Below are 24,262 nucleotides of genomic sequence, written 5' to 3'. Positions count from 1 at the left end.
TTCTGTATCTCCAGGCCATTTCACTCATTTTCCTGTCTGGCCTTTGTGGGCTTTTGGTTTGACGGTCTCTGACAGAGATCAAGAGGTAGAATCCAAGAGACAGGAAAAGACAGTTTATGGTGTGTTCATCAACCCAGGATTCCATAGTGGAGTCTATAACTACGCGCTTTATATTACCTTGGTTTCTTAATGTAATAGCACAATCAGTCACTACTAGGTGCCAGCCACTATTCTAGACCAGCTGTGTTGACAAAAGCAACCAAATCTTGCCCCCAAGGAGCTTGCACTCTAGTGAGGGAAGATAGATAGATGTTAAACAGGAAAACAAATTCTAAAAATGATTTGAGATCTGCTGACTTCGACAAAGAAGCTAAACAAGAGAATGAAGTAAAGAATGAGTGTGGCCAGGGTCATTTATTTTTGCTTATGTAGCTCTGGAAGGTGGTGATGTGGAGATGATATTTAAATTGAAATCTGTCTCATGAGAAGGAAGCAACCATGTTTTGTTTTTTTAAAAAAAGCAGACCTATGGTAGGAATGCCCCTTGCTGAAAAAGAGCAACTTTAAAGCCCTGGACATGGGCACAAGCATGAGTAGTAGGGGGATCAAAGCCCAGTGCTACTGTAAGGGAATTTGCAGAGGGAGCTGAGGTCTAGCAGCGCTTTGGATTGTGTGAAGTGGCTTGGACTTGACTGGTGGCAGTGAAAAACCAGAACCAGCTTTAAAGAGGGCAGAGACATGTTCTGTTTTATCCTTTTTTAAATTGTCCAATGGCAATTCCTAAGTAGATTTACCATTAGAATTCTCTTTTCCAAAGTTTTGCTGCTGGGGTCCCATGACAGACCAAAGAAATGGGAAATTATCCCTTTAAGGTAATTTTGGGAACAAAGTCTTTGACAAAATAAGAAAAGGTGGAATCTGGAGACCAAGGAGGTGGGGGTACAGACTTGGAAAAGAAGAGGGTCACTCCTTTTAAAGAGAGATGGCAGAGCTTGGGTGATGATTACAAAAGTACAGTTGTTTATGATAGATTTTTGTTATTGTTGTTCAGAATATGACTGCTACAAGCATTTTTCTAAAATGCATGTAGGCTTCGGTAATACTGCTGAGCTGTTCATGTTTACATGAAGGTAAGAGACAGGTATTTCATCCACTGTCCTCACCCTCTGTGCTTCCCCAATGATTTTGTTCCTCCTGTCCGGGCCACCTGGCCTTTGCATGGCCATAGCACCTCATTTGTGCTCTGAGGGGTGACTGTCCTCTCCCAGCACCTCTAGGTTGTGCTGGAGCATGTCCATGTAGGGTTCTCACATCCACTCTGCCTGCAGTTGCTCCACTTCACCACCTGCTTCACCTCCGAGGTCTATGTCAGCACTCAAATAATGGCAGTAAAAAGTAATTGCAGCTCTAAAAGCACCCGTTGCCCAATTTAAAAGCATATTTTAGCTCTTGAGCTTTGGAATCTTTGTGATTGGTCATGGCCTCCTAGGATTTCATTTCAGAGTCCCTCATTGTTTGGAAAAGGTAGCCTTTGTTTGGTAACTGAGACCTTAGTGCACCTGCCAGGAGACAGAGGACTCTTCTCTCCCGCTCTTGTGAAATGCACTACAATGATGCAGCGCCACAGGCAGGGTCAGGGGTGTGGTGCAGGCTTGGAATTCCTGGGCTAAGAAAACAACAGTGCGGAGAGCAGTCATCTCAAAGGCCAGAAGCCCAGTTGTTTTATGTTCAAGTAGGATTCTAGCTGGAGACGGCAATGCTTTTTTTCCCAGTCTTTTTTTTTTTTTTAAATTGGTTTTCTTACAAAGTTTTTATACTTTGTGTTTTCACACTATTTTTCTTTCACATTGTGATTCATACAATTATGCATTTTATAAGTTTTATAAAATTTTAACACCTCTCAGTTACTGAAGTCAGAATCTTAGAGCAGTTTCCACTTCTCACCAGTTCCCATCATCCCTCCCATCCCCAGGTTGTCCCAGCTTCCAAAATACCTCATGAGTCCACCTTCTTCTTTCCCATCGCTGCCACCACAAAGTCAAGCCAGTTGATATTGAGTCACTTCAAATTCATAAAGACTCCTTGTGTGTCACAGTGGAACTTTGCTCCATAGGGTTTTCAGTAGCTAATGTTGGAGAAGTGAAAATGCCATTTTAAAGCATTATCTCTGGGTGGACTTGAACCTCCAGCCTTTTGGTTAGCAGCTGAGTATGATAATCATATACTCAACCCAGGTACTCGTCATTGCCACTGTCCAGGCTGATTTCCATTGTCTCGATCGTCTAGCACCTTTTAATCTCCTCCACTTCACTGGAGTGAAGCACTTGGGCTGCAGGTAGGTCAGCACAATGATCCTCAGCTCCTAGAGCAACCAGCAGAGCCTGGGAAAACCCTAGCTGCCAACCTGTTAGGGCTATGGGCATCAGCTTTGCCTGTTTGTCCCAGCTGATAGACCATGAAAATGTTGTATGTGTGTGTCATGAGAGGTGAGAGATTGGCAAATTAAGATCATATCATCCTTACTGAAGACCTTTAGTCACTCTCCTTGCCCTCCAGTCAAAACCAACTCATAGTTTACCCTAAAGAGGAGGCTGTAAATTGCATGAGAGGAGATTTCCCATCTTTTCTCCTCTGGAGGTGCTGGTGAATTCAAACCACCACAAAGCAGCACAACAAACCAGACAGTGCCACCAGAGTTCCCCTTTTGGAGGGGCCCCTGTACTCAGAGGAGTGGTTGCCACATTTAAGTTCAACGAAACACTTTTGGCTAATGGCTTTTCTTTGGAAGAAAGGTTCAGTGTGGGGAAGCATTGCATATTTCCCTTCTCTCAGGGAAATTAAACAATACACACTAATATGCTAAAGAGTTAGTAAAGCTATGTGGTCAAGATTTATTTAACTTAAATTGAACCAGCATTTTATAAGGCTGCCTGGCATAGCAGTCTGTCTTTTGGGAAACACTGGCCGTGTGCAGAAGTGGCAAACTTTGTAAAGGGCCAAACAATGTGTTTAGCTGGTGGGCTGTACAGAAAAAAGAGATGGACTAGATTGGGCCAGTGTGTTGCAAAGGATGAATCCCAACTCCTTGGCACTTGGAGCAGTGCAGTGGTCTGGCACCAGCCTGGCTCTCTGGGTCCTCTGCACCCCTGTTCCCTGCAGTTCCCCATACCCATCCAACCTTTTCAAGCCTCATGCAGAACCTATTATGCAATTTTCTAGCCCTCATGTACAATGAAAATGTGAGAGTTTTTGATTAAAATTGTTAAGAATTTGAGAATGGTGACGGAACACATGTAACCAGGTGTGCATTCTAAGTGTGCAGCCCTGTCTAACTGCAGAGGTCACATCTCCATAAAGCCTCCCATGACTATGCTATTTCAAATTCTATCCACCCCCACTCCTAATCCCTCTTTATCCTTTCCTACTTTTCCATTTTCCCATAGCATTTATTATCATACATTGATCTCAGAAAATTCAAACTCATTGTTGTTGAATCAGAATTGACTCCTAGTCAACCCTCCAGTAGGTTTTTTGAGGCTCTAAATCACAGAAGGAGATTGCCCATCTTTCTCTCTCAGAGCAGCTGGTGAGTTCAAACTACCAGAGAGGTGCCTTTGGATTAGCAGTGCAACTCCCTGTGGATTATGCCATCAGATCTCCTTTTGTATCGAGCATATAACCTATTTAATATGGTTTAGTCTTTATTGTCAGCCTCTCCCTGTTGAGATGTAAGACTTATCCAGAATCTTTGTTGTGTCAGTGATGCATCCCAAGTGCTTAAGATAGTCAGTTTCTCACAATGGAGAGGCATTCATTATATAGATAGCTTGGATTAAATGGAAAATCGCTAACATGCTACTTCCAAATGCAGGAAAAATTGTTGTTGTTAGACATTGAAGTACTTATAGTGGATCAAGCAGTTCATACACTTTAATTTGGGTGTTTCCTTCAGTAGACCCCAAGCTAGTTGAGAAAAGACATTACATTTTCCTATTCATTTTTACCTGCTGAGTTGATGACATCAGGCCTGAAGTTATGACAAGGTCTTGTATATGTTCAAAGAAGTTTGGGCCATAAAATTCCAGACTGGATTATTAAAAGCAATACATAATTTTAAGTTCCTTTAAATTCTTAGGTTGAAAAAAGTATGTTAGAAGATAGTGATGCCTAAAACAAGAAAACTTGGACAGACATCTCCTTGGTTATTACAGCACAGAAGGCAGGGGAATCCAAAGGAACACTTCTGACAGGGGATGGTATGGTGAAACGAAATGGGATTTGTTTATCAGAATCACATGCTGCTGGCCACCTAAATAGTCGCCCACTCCAGTTAAACTATGATGGAGGCTTCGGTGGAATCAAGGAGCAACAACTGTTCAAAGGGACAACGTCCTTACCGTCTCACCTCAGAAATGAAGGGTCAGTATCAAGTTTTGCTTTAATATTTAATTTTATGATCAAGATTACCATGTCATTTACCAGTTTATTCTCTGTCTTATTCAGATTATTAATTTACTTTTTTTCATATAAATGAATTTTAAGTTAATGACACATGATGGGAGACATGTCTTCTCATGACTGACTGGATAGAGTCAGTTTTACATCATTCCTTATTTAATCCTCAGGATTAAACTCATACCTGCCAAAAAACTGTTTTGATAGTCCTATCAGTATATGGTCTTTGCTTAATGTCGTTCGACTTGAAGTTTGCTCTTGAGTGATGACTAATGGTTCTCTTTGTGTATTATTTGAGATTCTTGGCTCACCTGGAATCTCCTGTTACTCCCTTTGGATTAGTTCTCAGTTGTTAACACCGCAAAAGGGTAGCACTTAATTTAGCTCATGCTCCAAAAGAAACTTGGATTAAAGGATTTATATCACAGATACTTAAGACAGGACTGTCCGCTGGATTTCAGGTGTCTTAGGGACCCATTTACTATATCCTCATAAGATTATTTAGAATTATTTAATAATGTTTTCCTGGATAAAGCTTTTCTAAGAAGCAGTTTCCTTCCCATATTAAAATTTTTTTAAATGTACATATTGGGAATTTGGGAATTTGTGCTTTGGTGTTTTACTAAAGAAGTCTTGAATGGTTTGAACCTTGGGTGGTGACTAGAGTAGAGAGACGAGGTTTTCTTCACATATTCTTTATTCTTTGCCAGTAATGTATTCTCCAGTAATAGTGATAGATAGGAAGAAGATTTTGGTATGGTTAAGGTCACTTAGAAAAGAAGATTGCTCTAGAACTTTCCATTGGGTCATTTGGAATTTGCTTAACAAAATTCAATTCCCCAGACTGCTTTAAGACCAAGTATTTGTTGCACTTATTTTAGATTTCGGGTCTTACTTTGGCTGGCTGCACATATGGAGCATGCTTGAAACTTTTCCCTGAAGTGACCAGTTGGCAGCTTGCTAGTTTGGCCGAACTGCCCCTGCCTGCTGACGTAACCTAACAAGTGTCACACACACAGTTTATATTCGGCAACCCAGGAGTCCTTGTAATGTCACTCAGCATTCAGAACATTTTTTAAATTAAAGGGAAAATGAAATGTCTCCTTAAGTGGAAGAGAATGGCTTCAAATTGGGACTTTGGGAGTTGAGCACAAAACATCAAACTGGGCATGGCAGACAAATCTTTTCCAGTTGGTGAATAAGAATAGGCTGTGGACCTCAGGGCTTTCACATAAAGGCAGCAAGAAAACGTGTGCTTCTTTCAAAGCTGAAGTGGAAAGGAAACGTTTATCCTGCAGCACCCATCCTTACAGTAATTAAAGTTGGCTCGGAATAACTAGACAAGAGCTGTTTTATTTTATTATTATTTGTAAACTTCTGGATTCTGAACAGTAATATGGTAAGTCAGAGTTCATCAGGTCTTCCTCCGTCTGTGACAGCAAAGGCATTTTCATTTACATGTTTTAATACACAAAGAGCAAAGGGCAATCAGTTAGGTGTTGGACATGCTTCTTTCTATTGTCCCAAATTATAAGGAATTATAGCATTAATTGTTTTCTTTTTATTTTGTTAGGATGGCTCTTGCATTATATAATGATTATGTTTGAGTTGGGTTTGGAATACACCCTTTCAGGGTTAGCTTTCAGTAACATTTTTGCTTTATAAAACTTCACCTCCATTAATCATTGAATGGAATGTAGTTGAAGTGATGAAAGAAGAGTTTATACAGGAGGATTAAAACAAACTAGAAAATGGAAACTATTAGCAGTTCTTTCATTAATTACATTATGAATCAGTCTGGGACACTTTGATAATTGTTTCTTGTAAACATTTAAGTGAATTATTCCAAGAAATGATCTCTGCTGTGCAGTGGAGTATTCCCAGTGTTGATGCTAAAGCCCTATCCTCAATTAACATTTTTTCATCTTTTGGCCATGAAGTACAAAATGAAGATGCTGGCCCGTGTGCTGGGCTGATGAGGAAGGGGAGAAAAGGGCATGCCCAACCCAGAATGAAGAGGCCTGAGGTGACAAGAGAGTGTGAGAAAGAACATGTGCAGGTCATGTTTAGGGGACAAAGGAGACAAGGAGAGGTGCCAGCCCATCCTTACGTGCCGCCCCCTCCTACAGACCTGTCTTTGGATAGGTAGGGAGGGAGCAAAGAAATGAATAGTTTATTTCTGTGAAACTGCATTGATTGTTGTTGTTAAGTGCTGTACAAGGGATAGACACAACATAAGGGTGGCTGAGTCTGACTTCTACCCACTTTTAAAAGGGAAACTATCCCCATCAGTATCATCCTTTGCTGCTGTTGTTGTATTGTATTGTTGAGTTGGAATTGACCCATAGCTGACCCTCCAGTGAGTTATCAGAGGCACAGAAAGAGGTTGCCTATCTTTTTCCCCTGGAGCAGCTGGTGGACTGCAACACAGCTTCAAATACCTGCAAGGTTAGACATGCCACCCCCTCCCTCATGCTCCTGAACTTATTTCTATTAATCTTTGAGTCCAATGTTTGTTGTAAGACTCACAGACTTTACTCACAGTTGTGGGACATAGGTTATGGAGTGGCAGAGGCAAAGAGTACCACCAGTCCAAGTCCACATTTAGTTTTTCCAGATTTAGTTCAACAGTCTTCAGCAGATTAACAGCAAGACACAATTCCTCAGTTCATGAAAGTCTGTTTTCGTTCAGTAGCACAAATGCAAGAAGCCTATGATTTCCTCCATCATGTAGCACACTTTATCGCAGAGCTTTTCCAGGTTTCAATTCCTCAAGCAAAATCTGTAGCTGTGGCTACACTGCCAAGATTCCTCTGGTGATCCCTTGCCACAGTCTCATCATAGCAGTGCCAGAGTCTCTTTACCCTCTCTCCACCACCATTGTTGCCATTTTTCAGAGTATGGAAAGCACGCTTATATTCACCCCACAGCTGTCGATGAGTTGCAAGAGCATGTGTCCACGGTTAAGGTAGCTGGAGACCATGTCCCTCAGGGGGCTAAACTATTGCTATAAAAGCCAGTTTTCAAGGGTTCTAACACCCCAATTGCTGTTGAGTCAAATAAAACTTATAGCAACCCTATGAACAACAGATCTGAAGCATGTCCTATCCTGGGCCATCCTTACCATTTCTGATATACTTGATCTCATTGCTCCAGCCACTATGTCAATTCATGTACTTGAAGGTCTTCCCCTCTTTGTCTCACCTTCCACTTTCTAAGTATGCATTAATTGGTGCATCTTTAATTCAGAAATACGGGATAATCCACACTAGGGATACATTGGAGGTTTTCTCCATGTTGTTTGTGAGAAGAAAAGTATTTGATTAGCAACGTTAACTAGTTAACATCCCCAAAGAGACCACACTTTGAAATACTTATAGGAGTTTCATCTTCACACATGCACCAAATATGACAATCTGTGTGTGTCCATATAAGGATTTCTTTTAGGGTTGACAGCTTTACTCCTCAGCAGCACTCCACTATTTATTACATTGTGTTGCCATTGGACTGAACACCATGAGGCTACCATTTAAAATGTGTTTGTCTTCATCTATCCAGCCAGTGATTCAATCCTAGGGCCCATTTATGTATCTGTTTAAAAGCCTTTCAAGCTTTCTGTATAAACACTGTACAGACTGCCACAATTTGGGAACGTGACCATCAGGAGGGAAGGCAGCTGTAAAAGGAATGTACCAGAGAAGTCGGATATTGTCAAGAGTCAAGAACGCATCATGAGGCCACGAGACCTGGGTATAGGTTCGATTCTCTCACAGCTGTTTGATTGAGCTATGTAGACTTGAACAAATCTGTTAACTCTTTCATGGACTCAGCTTTCTAATTGGAAAAATGGGGATAACTGTGCTTTTTCACCGCTATCTTCTTCCCCAAGTCCCATTCCAAGTTTTGCAATGTTTAATAATACTTGCAAGCACATGCTGTAAAACAGTTCAAGTACTGTGTGAAGTTAGTACTGTTGAAATAAAAAATAAGAGAGACTATAAGTTAAAGATAGCAAAGCTAAGACATCCTGCAGAAACCCAAATGAAAACAGCAAATGAAAAATAGAGAAATCTTATCAATGAGACAGGAAATTGGATACAACCCCAAACTGTAAACCATGAAACAAACTTGCCATATGGGCTTGATTTTTTTTTTCTATCTGCTTAGCATACATTCCTTCAGAGACAAAGCCTTAATATTACTGTTTACTAAGTCCTGCCCAGTCTCTGTTTGGAGAACAGCTGATTCTACCCAGAGCTAGCTAACTAGAGTTTTTTAACCTACTCAACCAATCACAGCAGTTGTGTCAGAGACAGGCACACAGTCTGAATTTAATTTCTCCCTGGGAGGACTGTCAGAGCCTTTTAGAAAGTATCTTTTCTACAAGTTCATAAACTGAAAAGAAGAGGTAATCTTGTAGCTGGCAATGGCCATCTTGTTATCTTTCAATTATAAATTCTGTGAAGAAAGTAATGTATAAACAAATAGAGCCAGACCATGAATGGAGTGACCAAGTCCAGTGATGTATTAAACTGCTGAATTTACCACTCTCTGAATCCACCTCCTCCACATTATAGACTGCTCTATTGTGTGATCCAGTGTGTTACTACTTTCTCCTCCTCCTCCCCCTCCTCCTCCTCCTTCTTCTCCTCCTCCTCCTCCCCTCTTCCTCCTCCTCCTCCTCTTTTTCCTCCTCTTCCTCCCCTTCTTCTCCTCCTCTTCTTCCTCCCTCTTTCTCCTTCCTCTCTCCTTCTCCTCTTTCTCCCTTCCTCCTTCCCTCCCTCCCACCATCCCTCCATTCTTCCCTCCCTCCCTCCCTCCCTCCCTTCCTTCCTTCTTTTTCTCCCATCATTCCTTTCATTTCTTGTCAGGGTCAGCTTGTGCTCCTTTGATTATATTTTTTCCCCCCTATTTGGAAACACTACAACCAATAGAGTCAGCCTTCTAGTCTGTAAACTATACAGATGAATGCACTCACTCACTTACCTACTTTGGAGTTGAAATCAACTCATCGCTGACAACAGGTTTCCAAAGCTATAAATTGTACTAGAGGAGATTTCCCATCTTTCTCCTTGGAGCCACTGGTAAATATGAACTAGAGAGATGTGGCCTTTGGGTTAGCAGCACAATTCTCCAGGACTAGGGAGCTCTGGAGGTGGCTCAGGTGGTGAAGTGGTAAGAAGCAGCTGAAGTCACCATGTCAATTCATCCCATTGGCAGTTTCCTCTCCTTCACTGACCTTCTGTCTTTCCAAGCATAATCTCCCTTTCCAAGGAATAGCCTCACCTAGCTTCATGTCTAAAGCGTGAAAGGCAAAGCTTTGCCATCTTTGTCTCCAAGGAGCAGTACTTTTCCCAAGATATATCTATTTGGTTTTTAGGCAGTCCATGGAATGTCCAATACTCTTCTCCAGTACCACGACTCAAAGGCATCAATTCTTCTTCTGTCATTCTTATTCATTGCCCAGCTCTCTGATGCACAGCAGGTGATTAAGAAGACCGTGGCCTGAATCGGGTGCACCTTAGGTGCCATCAAGTTGACAGTAGTTTTTAATTAAATAAGATCAAAAAACATGAGCAGGCTATGTTCTTCTCCCATAGGAGAAGTGAATAGTGCTTCTAGAAAGATCTTTTTCAAGACTTAAGATCCTTAAGTGTCTAGGGTATAGAGCTGAGGATGGACAATCCCAATTATCTAGGAGCCAGTGTAGGTTTTGTGTGTGTATATGGGGGGTGGGTGGGAGGGCGACATCTATTAATTGATTGAAATAGAACTAAAGGAGTTTATAATGTAAAAAATCTCCACAACTTGTTGCACCCAAAATGAAGGGGGAAAGTAAACTCTCAGGTCAAGATAACAGGTTTAATGAATGAATGTTCAAGAAAACAAATGAAATGGAAACTATAAAAGTACCCTTGTTCTATCCATCTATGTATACTATTAGTTATTCAGCAAATGTTCTGTTTAAAGATAATTAATATTAGGACATAGTCTAGCATGAGGCTTGGACATAATTAAGTAAAGAATATGAAGAAAAGACAGATCAAGATCAAGATCATCAAATATCTGGCGAATAGAAATGAGTGAGGGTACTTCCAGTGACCTGGGAGTCAGCTAGTTTGTTTTATAATCTATTAGAAAATAGAATTAGCTTTTATGAAAGTAAAAAAAAAGAAAAAAGTATTAAGAACAGTTTTCCATAGTCTCAAAGAAATTATAATGTGATCTCTTTTTTATTAAAAAAAAAGCAGGAAGAAAAAAATAGCTCTTTATTAGTTTGCAAGAATTCAAATTAGATACTATAAATGCACAAGGGGAGATTAAAAACAAGGTTGCAGTACTAAAAAAAAAATAAAGATAAATATATAAACATGGAGAAGAAAGTCACATTAGCAAGAAATTAGAGTAAAACAGGCTGAAAATGTGATAAGACATGGTGCACAGCCTAGAGGAAATTACAGAAGAGAAAATGAGTGATAATATTGATATAAAAGTGATCAGAGATTCATGGAAGCTATCAAACTGTACTCAACTCCACGGCTCATTATTTTGTTCTGACTCTTAGTGATCACATCAGACAGTAAAAACTGCCTTATTTCCAGGATTTCCAGGGCTGTAAATCTTTATGGGACCACCTTACTTCATCTTTTTTCTATGGAGTGACTGGTGAATTAAAACTTTTGGTAAACAGATTGTAGTGTTAGCTTAAAAGTTGGCTTTTCTAACTGCAGATACATGGTCTTGCAAATCATCAACAACTGTGCAACTAGGATATTAGAGAGTTTCCCACACTGAGAAGCAAGACTTATGGGAGACTGGAACAAGATTCTGGTGAGAGCAATACTGTAGTGAGAGTGAGACCCTGGTGGCATGATCCTGTGTAATAGTGGTGGAGATACTGTGGCATTGCTGTGGAGAAACTATGGCAAGGTGTAACCAGAGGAGCCCTGAGATGAAGCCCACAGTCAAAAGGTTTGCTGTTTTTGCTGAATGATGGAAGGAAAAGCTGACTGTTGAACTGAAACCAGATCCTAGACTAATTGAGGAATTATGCCTTGGAACTGCTGGGCTAAAATATGGATTTGCATTGGGTGACATTCTTTGCCTCCCTGACTTTCCAACTTAGTTCCCTAATAAATGCCCACTCTTGGTATCACAACTGTGAGTAAAGTCTGTGAATCAACAATGAATATCGGACCTAAATGATTGGTGTGCCATGTCTGACCTAGCAGATATCTATTTGCTGCTAGGGATATTATTGACGGGGACTGTTCCCCTTTATGTAGGAGCAGAAGTCAGACTTGGCCATCCCCATAGTGCATCCACTCCTTTCACAATGCTTAATCTTTTTTTTTTAAATGTGCTTAACTACTTTACTACCAGGGCTTCCTCCCAGTACTGTCTTACATGAAACTGATTTAAGTACCAAAACACTTCTGTGTAATTTACATACATTAATTCATGCAGCAGTGGTCTCAAGTGTGTCAGAAATGACAAAGATAGAACAGGACAGAGTTCAGATTTGTTGTTCATAGGATCACTAGAAGTCATACTTGATTCTATGGCACCTGATAACAACAACAGGATTGAGCATTGAAGATATTGCAGGATAGGACAAGGTTCAGATTTGTTGTTCAGAAGGTTGTGATTAGTTGTAGGCAACTCAGTGGCATCTAACAAGAACAACATCTGAAGTAAAAATAGTCAAAAGAATTTTTCAACAGAATTTTATATGGATTAATACAAATGATGATATTTACAGCAGTACTCAGTATGAAAACATTTACCTTAACAATTGGTGACTGGATGGATAAATGGAAGAAAGTATCTCCCCTTTACCCAGGCTAAATCACAAAGAAGGAGAAAAAGACCAGTGGACATCTGGCTTTCTTTGTGGATTACTCCATGCCAGAAGATTGTGGAGTGACAGCTATAGCCATCTGTATATATGAATAACCCAAGAATTTTCTTGCCAGCCAAGTTGTCTTTCAGTAAAAAGGTGACAGACATTTTCAAATAGGAATGAACTGAGAGGACATAGTACTCATGAATTTTTAAGGAAACTCCAGAACAAAGAATTACAGAAAATAATGACTTTGCAGAGTCCAAATTCAGAACTCATAAATGAAAATACTATAATTTGGTGGTGAGTATTGTCTTAGTTTATCCATTGAATTAAAACTTAACTTTGAAAATGTAGTGATGGAACAGAAACCTTGACAATGTAACAAATACTTGGGGGGGAAATATGAGTGCTAATTCCTATTCTTTCATAAGAAAGAGAGAAAATATTTTGTCAGTAACTAGTATTTAAACTTGAAATACATAGTTAGAAAATAACATCCTAATATTTTTCATTATTTTTTTTCTTAACTTTAGCAAGATGTTTTAGAAACTAGTATCTCTTCAGAAGACCCATTCTCCTGAAGTCCTGCAGTTTCTTCCGTGTCACCTCAATTTCTGCTTCTTCTGCTAAATCTAAGAAAACTTTATATTTAGTATTTTTAATTAATATAATGTATTATATCATCCTACTTATATGCTTATATGTACTCACTGACCTGTCATCCTTCTAATTTATTCTGTCTTTACAACTGAATATATGCAAAAATATGTCTAGAATAGTAGTCACCACATATTAATCATTACGTTTGTTTCTGGGTGGTGGGATCCTGAATGAGATTTTAAAAATCTTCTTTCTGTTTCTTGTACCAGTTTGAAAAATAATAAATGAATTCTTTTTTAAAAAATAATGAAGTCATTATTCATTCAAGAAATTAAGGGTATTATCACTAAGACATTGGTTTCTTTGGAAAAAAATCAGCATCAACTAGAGTGATTTTTGTAGAGGCCCACTTTATTCAACAATTTCTTTGGTATCATTTGTTGGTAATAAAGCTGTTTGGTAGTGTTTGGAGAAAAAAAAAAAGTGGTTCCTGTCTGTAAGAAGTTTATAAACATATCAGACCTTTCTGTCTAAGTGTGATCCCAGACCAGCAGCTTTGCCAACAAATGGGTGCTGGTAGAATGCAGAATGTCAGGCTCCATCCTAGATCTCTGGCTCTGTTGTTAGGAACAGACAAGTCTGCTCCCACTCATCAAAACTCAATAGACCGTAGAATTTGTTCTGCACTTAAGTCACTGTGTCACTCCATCTTGTTAAGGACCTCCCTCCGTTTTGCTAGCCTTCTATCTTGCCAAGCACGATGTCTTCCTCTACAGACTTAGCCTCTCATGATAACATGTCCAAAGTGTTTGAGACAAAGTCTCACCATCCTTAATTTCTCCAAAGGACCATTCTTCACTAACATCACAATTCAAAGGCATCAATACTTAATAATTCTTCAGGCTTCTCCTCCGTTTTTTAAGGAGGGAGGTCTTTCCCTTTGGGGATGAAACACTCTAATAAACCTAATTTTACTATTTTACCTTTAAAAATGTTAATAATTCTTCAGTGTTCTTCATGTCCAACTTTCACATGTGTATGGGTGCTTGAAAATACCATGGCATGAGTCAGGTGCACTTTTTAGTCCTTAAAGCGGTATCTTTGTTCTTCAGCACTGTTAAGAAGTTGCCTATTGCAGTACTTAATTTGATTTCGTCACTGCTTCTTCAGTGGGTGTTGTTTGTGGAACCAAGTAAAATGAAATCCTTGACAACTGCAGTCTTTTCTCTATTTGTCATGTGTGGATTATAGATCTAGTTGTATTTTTGTTTTCTTTATGTTGAAGTCAAGTCATTCTGAGGGCTATGATTTATTTTTTTTTAATCCACAATAGTAAGTGCTTCAAATCCTCTTCACTTTTGGCAAGCAAAGTTACATTGTAGTGCAGATAGCTGATGAGTCTTCCTTCAGTCCTAATGCTGTGTTCATCATGTAGTCCAGCTTCTTGTATTATTTACTCAGCATGCAGGGCCAATGGATACGGTGATATACAATCCTGATGCATACATACCTTTCCTGTTTTTTAAACCATGCAGTATCTCCTTGTTCTGTTTGAACAACAGTTTCTTGGTTTATCTAAGGTTCCACATGATCACAGTTAAGTGTTAAGGACCCCATTCTTCTCAATGTTAGCTGTAAGTGATTCGGATCTACATAGTGGATTGTCTGTGCCATCAGTAAAACACAAGTAATCTTATTTTTGATAGTCTCTACTTTCAGCCAAGATTCATCTGACATGAGAAATTACATCCCTTTTTGTAATTCATTTTCTGAATCCAGATTTCATTTTTAGTGGTTCCTTGTCAATGTACTTTTGTTATCTTTAAATTATTGACAAGATTTTCCTTTCATGTGCTATTAATGATATTGTTGTTTAAGTCCTGCATTCTGTTGGATCATGGTTTTTTTTGAGTGGTCACAAACATGGATCTCTTTCCTCGTCTGTAAGTTTGCTTTACTGTAGTGGCACATTGTACTGTGGTGGCATGCTGTGGTGCTGAAAACGCTGCCACCAGTATCTCAAATACCGGCAGAGTCACCATGGTGGACAGGTATCCATGGAGGTATCAGCGAAGCTTTCAGTCCAAGACAGACTAAGAACATGGATTGACCGTCTGCTTCTGATATACTGGGCCATTGAAAACCATGTGAATAGCACTTTTCTGATACAGTGCCAGAAGATGAAGCCCTCATATTAAGTGGAAAGCACTTTAAATACAATTGTAGTAAAGCTGCCTCCTCAAAGTAGAGTCTGTCTTAATGACTTGGATGAACTTAAGTTTTCAGTCAATAAAAGAACAAATGACCTTTATTTGCACAACTCAAAATGAGAAGAAACAACTACAAACATACACTGTAATAATAAGAACATGAAATATATGAATCGAGGAAAACTTGAAGTTGCAAAAAAGTAAATGGGATACATAAAAATGGATATCCTAGGCATTTGCAAGTTTTAAAGAGTGGGTATTGGCCATTTTGAACTGGCTAGTTATACTGCCTACCTACTGTGTGAGGAAAGGAGAAAGAAGTATGGCATCATACTCATCAAGCTGAAAAATACTCAGGATCTATCTTGAAGTCCAGCGTGTTGGAGAGAGGATAATATCTATATACATCCCAGAAAGACCTGTTAGATATGACTCATTACATTTTACACATCAACCACAAAAGCCAAAGGTCAATAAATTGACACTTTGTACTAACTTCCATAGGCTGAAATGGATAAAAGAAGCAATCAAGATGAATTAGTAATAGCTGGTGATTGGGATGCAGAAGTTGGAAACAAAAAGAGATTGGTGGTTGGAAAGTATGGCCTTGGTGATATAAATGAGGCTGGAGATAATCAGAATTTTGCATTGTTGTTAGATGCCATCAAGTATGACTCATAGTGACCCTATGAGCATATCTGAACCCTGTCCTATCCTGTGCCATATTCATACTTCCTGATGCACTAGAGCCCATTGCGGCAGTCACCATGTCCATCTACCTGGCTGAGGGTCTTCCTCTCCTTTGCCAACCATGCACCCTTCCAAGCATCATGTCCCACTCCAAGGAACATGCCTGAAGTATGTGAGGCAAAGCCTCATCCTTGCCTCCAAAGAGCATTCTGGCTGCACCCTCTCCAAGACATATTTATTTGCTCTTTTGACAGAGCATGTTCAGTGCTCTTCTCCAAAACTACAACTCAAAGGCATCGATTCTTCTATCAACCCTATTCACTGTCCAGCTCTCAGATGCGTAGCAAGTGATTAGAAAGACCGTAGCCTGAATTAGATGCACTGTAGTCTTCAAACTAACATCATTACTCCTCAGTAATTTGGAGAGGTCCTTAACTGCAGACTTTCCCAGTGCACTACATCTCCTGATTTCCTGACTGCTGGTACCAAGATGTTAATTATGGATCCAAGTAAGATGAAGCTGTATCTACCAATTTTGTATTACCAATGACTTATCCATTTGATAGGCCTCTTTCTAAAACATAAATGATGACTATACATGTGAGTCTTGCTGGACAGAATTAATACATCTGTTAAAAGAGACAATGGAGAAGCTCAATATCATGTCAGAACAAGGCCAGAGACCAACTACAGAAAAGACCATCAATTGTACATGCACAACTTTGAGATGAAGCTAAGGAAAATGAAAATATGTTAACAAGAACCAAAATATGATCTTAAGAATATCTTACCTGAATGTAGAGGCTATCTTAAGAATAAATTTGACACATTAAGCACAAATGACTGAGGACTAGTTGCGGTTTGGAATGACATTAGGCATATCATTTGTGGGAAAGTGCAAAAGGTCATTAAAAAGGCAGGCAAGAAAGAAAATAAAATTAATGCAAAAAACACTGAAACTTGCTCTTGAATGTAGAGAAGTTAAAGCAAATGGAAAGAATGACGAAGTAAGAGCAGAAGGCATGATTTCAGAGGGTGAGTTGAGAGGACAGAGCAAAGTATTATAATCAAATGTGCAAAGACCCTGAGTTAGAAAACCAAAAGGGTAGAACACATTTAGCATTTCCCAAGCTGAACGGACTAAAGAAGAAAAAAAAAGCCTCACATTACAATACTTAAGGATCTATGGGCAAAATACTGATCAGTTCAGGAAACATCAGAACAAGATGGAAGGAATACACACACACACACACACACACACACACACACAAGAAGGAATCTCTAACCCAAAAGAATTGGTGGGTGCTAAACCAACTGGGGCAACAGAGGTAGGTGTTTGGAGTCAATGGGACTGGCTCAGGACAGGGAAGGGTTCAGAGCCGTTGTTCATAGGGTCACTATGAGTCACAGGCGACTCGATGGCATATAACAACAACAAACCATTTCAGGAGCATATTATCAAAAATCAGTAGCACTGAAGAAAACTAAGTCTGCGCTAAAGGCATTGGTGAGAAAAAGGCTCCAGGAATTGACAGAATACCAGCTGAGGTGGTTCAACAAACAGATGCAGTTCTGGGTGTACTCACTCACCTTTGCCAAGATATTTCCAGCCCTTTGGAAGAAATCCACATTTAAGTGCCCATTCCAAAGAAAGGTGATCAATGGTATATGCAAAATTGAATTAGAGTGCATTTTTAACAAGATCACAAGGTGGTGCGAATGCACACAATCATTTTAGAAGCACTGCTCAAAGATGTAGTCTAATCCTGGAGGAATGAAAGAACTGAAAGAAGGTGGTTTGAAATTTAGAGGTTAAAATACCTAATTTCTTACTTGAAGATTTTCCAGCATAGGATAAGAGATGCTGCTGCTGCTGCTTCTTCTTATACTAGTTTATTTACAAAATTCGAATGCATTATACTTCTTGAAGGCTGCTCCTCAATAGATACCGGGAATGTGTTAGGTTTCCTGGTGTACCTAGAGCAAAGGACGCTGAGTCTATAGAACTGAGCAGTACAGTTGGAAGGAAAGGTTAGGGACCCATGTAGAATGACTATTAGTATAGCTTTCAGGAATGTGGGCTTATTGTTCAGAAAAGGAGAAGCCACTGAGAGATTTTATCAGGATATTATTCACCCTTGTCAGCAGAATTGAGTATAATGGGTAAATGTTTGTTTACTAATGGAAAGGTTGAGGCTTGAATTCCTCAACTGCTCTGCTGGAGCAGCCATCTTCTGTAAAGATCATAGCTTAGAAACCTTAGGGGTTTTCTACCCTGTCCTGTGAGCTGTCTATAGAAGTTGGAATTGACCTGATGGCAGTAAGTCTGGAGCTTTGCAGGAATAGTGGGGTGAGAAAGGTTAATGAAGACAGTGGCTACCAAGCCTAAAATGCACTACTTATTTACTTACTACTTCACCATTTACTGAGAGTGTTTTCTTAGTCCTGCTATTAAAGGGCTTCAGTTGAATAACCGTTGGGGAGTTGCACTGCTAAAGTTGTACCTTTTTGACAGTTCAAATCCACCAACAATTCTGCAGAAGAAAGATAGTTTATCCATTCTCATGCAGTTTAGTCTTGGAACCCTAAAGGAGGTCAACTTTGGGTTGGTTCTGGCTCCACAGCAAGGAGTTGAGAGTTAGTGCTCAATTAGTTAGTGTAATTAGTTACTAATTAGTTAGTGCCTATTTATACTAAAAAGAGGGAGCTCTGGTGGCTAGTGTTAAGAAGCTGCACTGTAATACCAAAGGCATGTGCTTCAAATCCACCAGCTGCTCCACGGGAGAAGGATGGACAATCTCCTCCCATGAGATTTACTGCCTCTAAAAATCCATTGGAGGATCAGCTGCAGATGAGTTTTAACTCAGTGACAGAAAGCAACAATAACGTGAAAAAGTGACAGAAATGGTGTACATAATGATGCTTTGCTAATTTATACTGGCACCTCAGTAAGTCTGAATCTGGGATTCCCCCTTTTATATTTGAAAAAGAAAAATATCAGATAAATGAGTAAAAAGTTCTTGTAATTCAGAAATATAAATTTGTAAAGTATGTAATTTGAGAGGTTGACTTTAATTTATTTCTAACTCTTTGCTCCATGTTAGCTAGCAATATCTCCATTCCTATCAGGTTGTTAATGTTTGTGTGAAACATATGATAATATTTTAATTAAGCTGTATTCCAATGCAGTAAATTTGTTAGGAAGTTTTAAATGAAGTAATTATAATTAGTAGTGTGTGGCTTCAATCAAGCCTTTCTTTAAAAACAAGAAGTTGCTATGTTAATAAAGTACATAATTTGAGTCTAATTCTAGAAATGGTGTGTCTTTTTCCTAGGGCAGGAGAACTTTAGTCCAAGATTTTTCTTTTTTAGCCATAAACATCCTTCTGAATTTCCTTTTCCACAGAATTCTTTTTACAGAATGAAAAGAATTTACTGTTTTATTCTTAATTTTAAATCTTTCCATTTTAATACATTTCTTAACAATTTTTTCATAGTTATTGCTCTAAGGCAGCATATGGAAAATTCTAACTTCCTGTTGTCCTGTGCCATTCAGGCTCTCAACTTCTTAGTTATATAAGCTTATACACGTCACTTACTCTTTAAGTCAGTTTGAATGATATTTTTCATTATCTGTAGGTGAAGATGTCTACTAATAAAATAGTATTATTTGGCTATTAAGAATTTCACAGAAGAGTTTAAAGAATAATTTCTGAACTCACTGAGGAGGACCTGAAGCGCCTGCTGCAGAGTGTCAAGGACTGCAGCCTACAATATGGATTGAGGCTCAATGTCAAGAAGACAAAGATTCTCACCACTGGACCAATTGGCAGCATCAGGATGGATGGTGAAGAGATTGGCTCCATAGTCAACAGGCTTGGCACCAGCAGCCAGGAAATTAAAAGGCGCATTGCCATGGGAAAGTCTGCTGTCAGGGACCTCTCCAAAGTACTGAAGAGCAATGGTGTCTCTCTGGAGACTAAGGTGCGTTTGATACAGGCTGTGGTCTTCCCAACCACTTGTTATGCATCAGAGAGTTGGACAATGACCAAGGAGGATAGAAGGAGAATTGATGCCTTTGAGCTGTGGTGCTGGAGAAGAGTATTGAGAATATCTTGGACTGCTAGGAAAACAAACAGATTTGTCCTGGAAAGGGTTAAACTGGGTGGCTCCTTGGAGGCAAGGATTCTGAGGCTCCGTCTAACATACTTTGGACATGTTGTGAGGAGAGACCGGTCCTTGGAGAGGGACATCATGCTTGGGAGGGTAGAGGGACAGCACAGGAGAGGAAGGCCCTCTATGAGGTGGATTGATTCAGTGACTGGGATAATTGGGATGGGAGTGTCAGAGACAGTGCGATTGGCATAGGACAGAGCGGAGTTTAGGGCTGTTGTACATAGGGTCGCTGTGAGTCGCAGGTGACTTGACGGCACATAACAACAACAACAACATTTTCTTTTTAGTATATCAAACACCAGCATCAGCATGGATGGTGAAGAGATTGAGATAGTTAACAGTTTTCATTTACTTGGCTCCACAGTCAACATCCTTAGTAACAGTAGCCAGGAAATCAGGAGACGAATTGCATTGGGAAAGTCGGCTGTGAGGGACCTCTCAAGAGTACTGAAGAGCAATGATGTGAGGCTGGAGACTAAGGTGCGCCTGATCCAGGCTATAGTCTTCTCAATTATGTGATATGCATCAGAGAGTTGGACAGTGCATAGGGTTGATAGAAAGAGGATTGATGCCTTTGAGCTGTGGTGTTGGAGAAGAGTGTTGAATATACCACGGAGTGCTAGGAGAACAAACAGGTTTGTCCTGGAGAGGTTGAAGCCAGAGTGTTCCCTGGAGTCAAGGATTCTGAAGCTTCGTCTGACATATTTTGGGCATGTTGCAAGGAGGGACTGGTCCTCGGAGAAGGATGTCATGTTTGGCAGAGTGGAGGGGCGGCGAAGGAGAGGAAGACCTTTGGTGAGATGGATCGATTCTGTGACTGGAGTGGTGGGAATAAGTGCGTTTGAGATGGCTAGGTTGGCACAGGATAGAACAGCATTTAGAGCTCATGTACATAGGATCGCTCTGAGTCGCAAGCGACTCAATGGCACATAACAACAAACAACAACAACATCACACACCTTTGTAAAAAGTTTAATTATGGACTTCAGTACCATGAACTGGAAAGCTCTGAAGAACAATTGATCATACTGGATGACTTGATCAAGATCTAAAAACATTTGACAAGCAGAGGCTTTTTACCAAATGTTATTGTTAGGTGGCAGCAAATATATTTTGACTCATAGTAACCTGATATAAAACAGAGCAAAACGCTGCCCAGTCCTGCACCCTTCTCACAACTGTTGCAATATTTCAGCCCATTGTTAAAAGCTACTATGCCGTTCCATCTCACTGAGGATCTTCCTCCTTGGGGTGGTCCCTCTGCTATACCGAGCATGATGTCCTTCTTTAGGAAAAGGTAATTTAGTCTAAGAACATGTCCAAAGTATGTGAGCCTTAAGTCTCACCATTCTCTATTCTAAGGAGCATTCTAACAGTACTTCTACCAATACAGATTGGTTCATTGTTCTGGCAGTCCATGGTGTGTCAGTAGTAGTCTCCAGCACCGTAAGTCAAATACATCAGCTGTTCTTTTGGTCTTCCTTATTTTTGCATGCACATTCGGGAACTGAAGAAGCCATGACTTGGGTCAGGTTCACTTTTAGTCCACAAAGTGATATCTTTTCTGTTTAACTTTTTTTTTTAGAAATATTTTATGATAAATGAAGAAAAGATTTAAATTGTCTACAGTTTCATCTCACTTGTATCACAGTCAACTTGCTAGGTACCAGCAGCTAGGTACCAGAAGATTAGGAGACGTATTGCATTGGGAAAGTCTGCTGTTACTGACTTCTCCAAAGTCCTAAAGAGAAGTGATGTCACTTTGAAGACTAAAGGTGCACCTGATTCAAGCCACAATCTTTCCAACTAACTGCTGTGTATCTGAGAACTGGACAGGGAGTAAGGATAGCAGAAGAAAAATTGAACTTTGAACCTTTGAACTTTGGTGATGGAAAAGACTGCTGGATATCCAATGGACTGCCACAAGAACAAAGAGATATGTCTTAGTGAAGTTGCAACCAGAGTGCTACTTGGAAGCAAGGATGGTGAAGCTTTGTCTCCCATACTTTGGGCAGGTTGTTAAGAGAGACTATTTTTTGATGAGGGATATCATGCTTGGAAAGGTGGAGGAAGACCCTCAACAAGATGGATTGATACTGTGTCTGTGGCAATGGCTCAAGTGTGTGTGGGACAGTAAGGATAGTGGAGGATAGGACAGGGTTCATATCTGTAGGGTCACTATGAGTTGAACTTGACTCCTTGACATGCAACAAGATCTTTGTAATGTACAGGCACAATGCAATACATTGTTCCATGGGCATTATGGATCCAATTAAAAGCAAATCTTTGACAACTCCAGTGTTTTCTCCATTTAACACTGTTTACTGTGTTTCTTACAGTATCCTCAGCATTTTGCAGGTTGTTCATGAGTCTTCCTCCAATCCTTATCTCATGTTTTTTCCTTTTATAGCACAGCTTCATGGATTATTTCCTCAGCATTGAGATGGAGTAAGTATAGTAAAAGGATGCAACCCTGGTGTATACCTTTTCTGATTTTAAACTGTGCAATATCTCTTTGTTCTGTTCAAAGTACTGGCTCTTGTACTATATACAGGCTCCCCATGAGCATAATTAAGTGTTTGGCAGTGGTATTCAGTCGGTTGTGATTTACTTGGACTGTTCAGTAAAACCATGTCATTCCACCTGGTCGAGGGTCTTCCTCTCCTTCACTGACCCTCCACCTTATCAGCATCATGTCCTTCACTCAGAAAACAGCCCATCCTAGAAACATGCCGAAGTATGTGAGGCAAAGCCTAATTCTCTTTGTCTCCAAAGAACACTCTGGCTGCACCCTTTCCAAGAAATGTTTGTTAGTTCTTTTGTCAGTCCATGGCAGGTTCAGTGCTCTTCTTCCACATCACAGCTTAAACACATCAGTTCTTCTTCTGTCATCCTAATTCATTTGTCCAGCTCTCACATGTGTAGCAAGTGATCAAAAGGACCATGCCCTGAATCAGATGCACCTTAGTCCTCAAACTGACATCATTACTCCTCAGTAATTTGGAGAGGTCCCTAACTGCACTTTCCCAGTACAGTATGCTTCTGATTTCCTGACTACTAGTATCAATGGTGTTAATAGTGGGTCCAAGTAAGATTAAATTACTAACAGTTCCAAGCTTTTATCTGTGTAGCAGGATGTTGCCTATCAGTCCAGTGGTAAGAATCTTTGTCTTCTTGACATTGAGATGCAATCCATATTAAAGGCTGTATTCTTTGATCTCCTGCAACAAGTGTTTCAAGTCCTCCTAACTTTCAGCAAGCAGAGTTGGGTTATTTGCATAATACAGGCTATTGATGAGTCTCTCTCCAATCCTGATGCCACATTCCTCTTCATAGGGTCCAGCTTCCCGAATAATTTGCTCAACATACAGATTGAAGAGGTATGGAGAAAGAATACAAGCCTGACACACTCACTTCCTAATTTTAAACCATGTAGTGTTCCCCTGCTCTGTTTGCACAACAGCTTCCTGGTCTAGATACAGATTTTACAAGAGCACAATTGAGTGCTCTGGGATTCCCATTCTTCTTACAGTTAGCCATAACTTGTTATATAATCTACACAGTCGAATGTCTTTGCATAATCAATAAAACATAAGTAGACATTCTTCTGGTATTCTTTACTTTCAGCAATGGGCTCTAGTATGTCAGGAGGTGTGAAGATAGCACAGGATAAGACAGGGTTCAGATCTGTTTTTAATAGGGTCACTGAGGATCATATTCAGCTCAACAGCACCTAACTACAACATCCCATGGACTTCCAAAAGAACAAACAATTATGTTTTGGAGAGGGTGCAGCCAGAGTGCTCTTTGGAGGCAAAGATGATGCTTTACATGCTTTGGGCATGTTGCTGGGAGGGGCTGTTCTTTGGAGAGGGACATGCTATTTGGAAGAGTAGAAGGTTGGAAAAGGAGAGGAAGACCCTTGACTAGGTGGATTGACATGATGACTAACACGGTGGGTTCCAGTGTGCCAGGATCTGTGAGGATGGTACAGGATGGAACAGAGTTCAGATCCATTGTCCACAAGGTCATTATGAGTCATACTCAATGGCAGCTAACAATAACAACAACAACATTCAGTAAAACACAAGTTAACATTTGTCTGGTATTCTCTGCTTTTAGACAAGTTCCATCTGACATGATTGCCAAATAAAACACTGAAATTTAGTGGGAGTAAAGGTCCAATATGAATGGGGGAAATCAGCTTTTATTGTGTAAGGGAACCTGGGAATTGGCCAGCCCTGTAATGTGTCTACTAAAACCACTACTGTAATTTTGTTGTTGT

At 39.9% G+C, this 24,262-nt stretch overlaps 1 protein-coding gene across 1 annotated transcript in view; it reads left to right on the top strand.

Annotated features, from left to right (window-relative positions):
• Nucleotides 1-24,262, top strand: part of ARMC2 (armadillo repeat containing 2) — a 196,218-nt gene that overhangs the window by 22,684 nt on the left and 149,272 nt on the right. The window contains exon 4 of the mRNA XM_006881231.1: nucleotides 4,212-4,419. Coding sequence (XP_006881293.1) covers nucleotides 4,212-4,419 — 208 coding nt within the window. The remainder of the gene's footprint in view (nucleotides 1-4,211; nucleotides 4,420-24,262) is intronic.

This window comes from Elephantulus edwardii, unplaced genomic scaffold (genome assembly GCF_000299155.1).
Source record: "Elephantulus edwardii isolate Elephantulus edwardi_28Jun2011 unplaced genomic scaffold, EleEdw1.0 scaffold00013, whole genome shotgun sequence".
NCBI lineage: Eukaryota > Metazoa > Chordata > Mammalia > Macroscelidea > Macroscelididae > Elephantulus > Elephantulus edwardii.
Note: the sequence above shows the minus strand (reverse complement) of the source record. Positions and strands in the feature narration are given on the sequence as shown.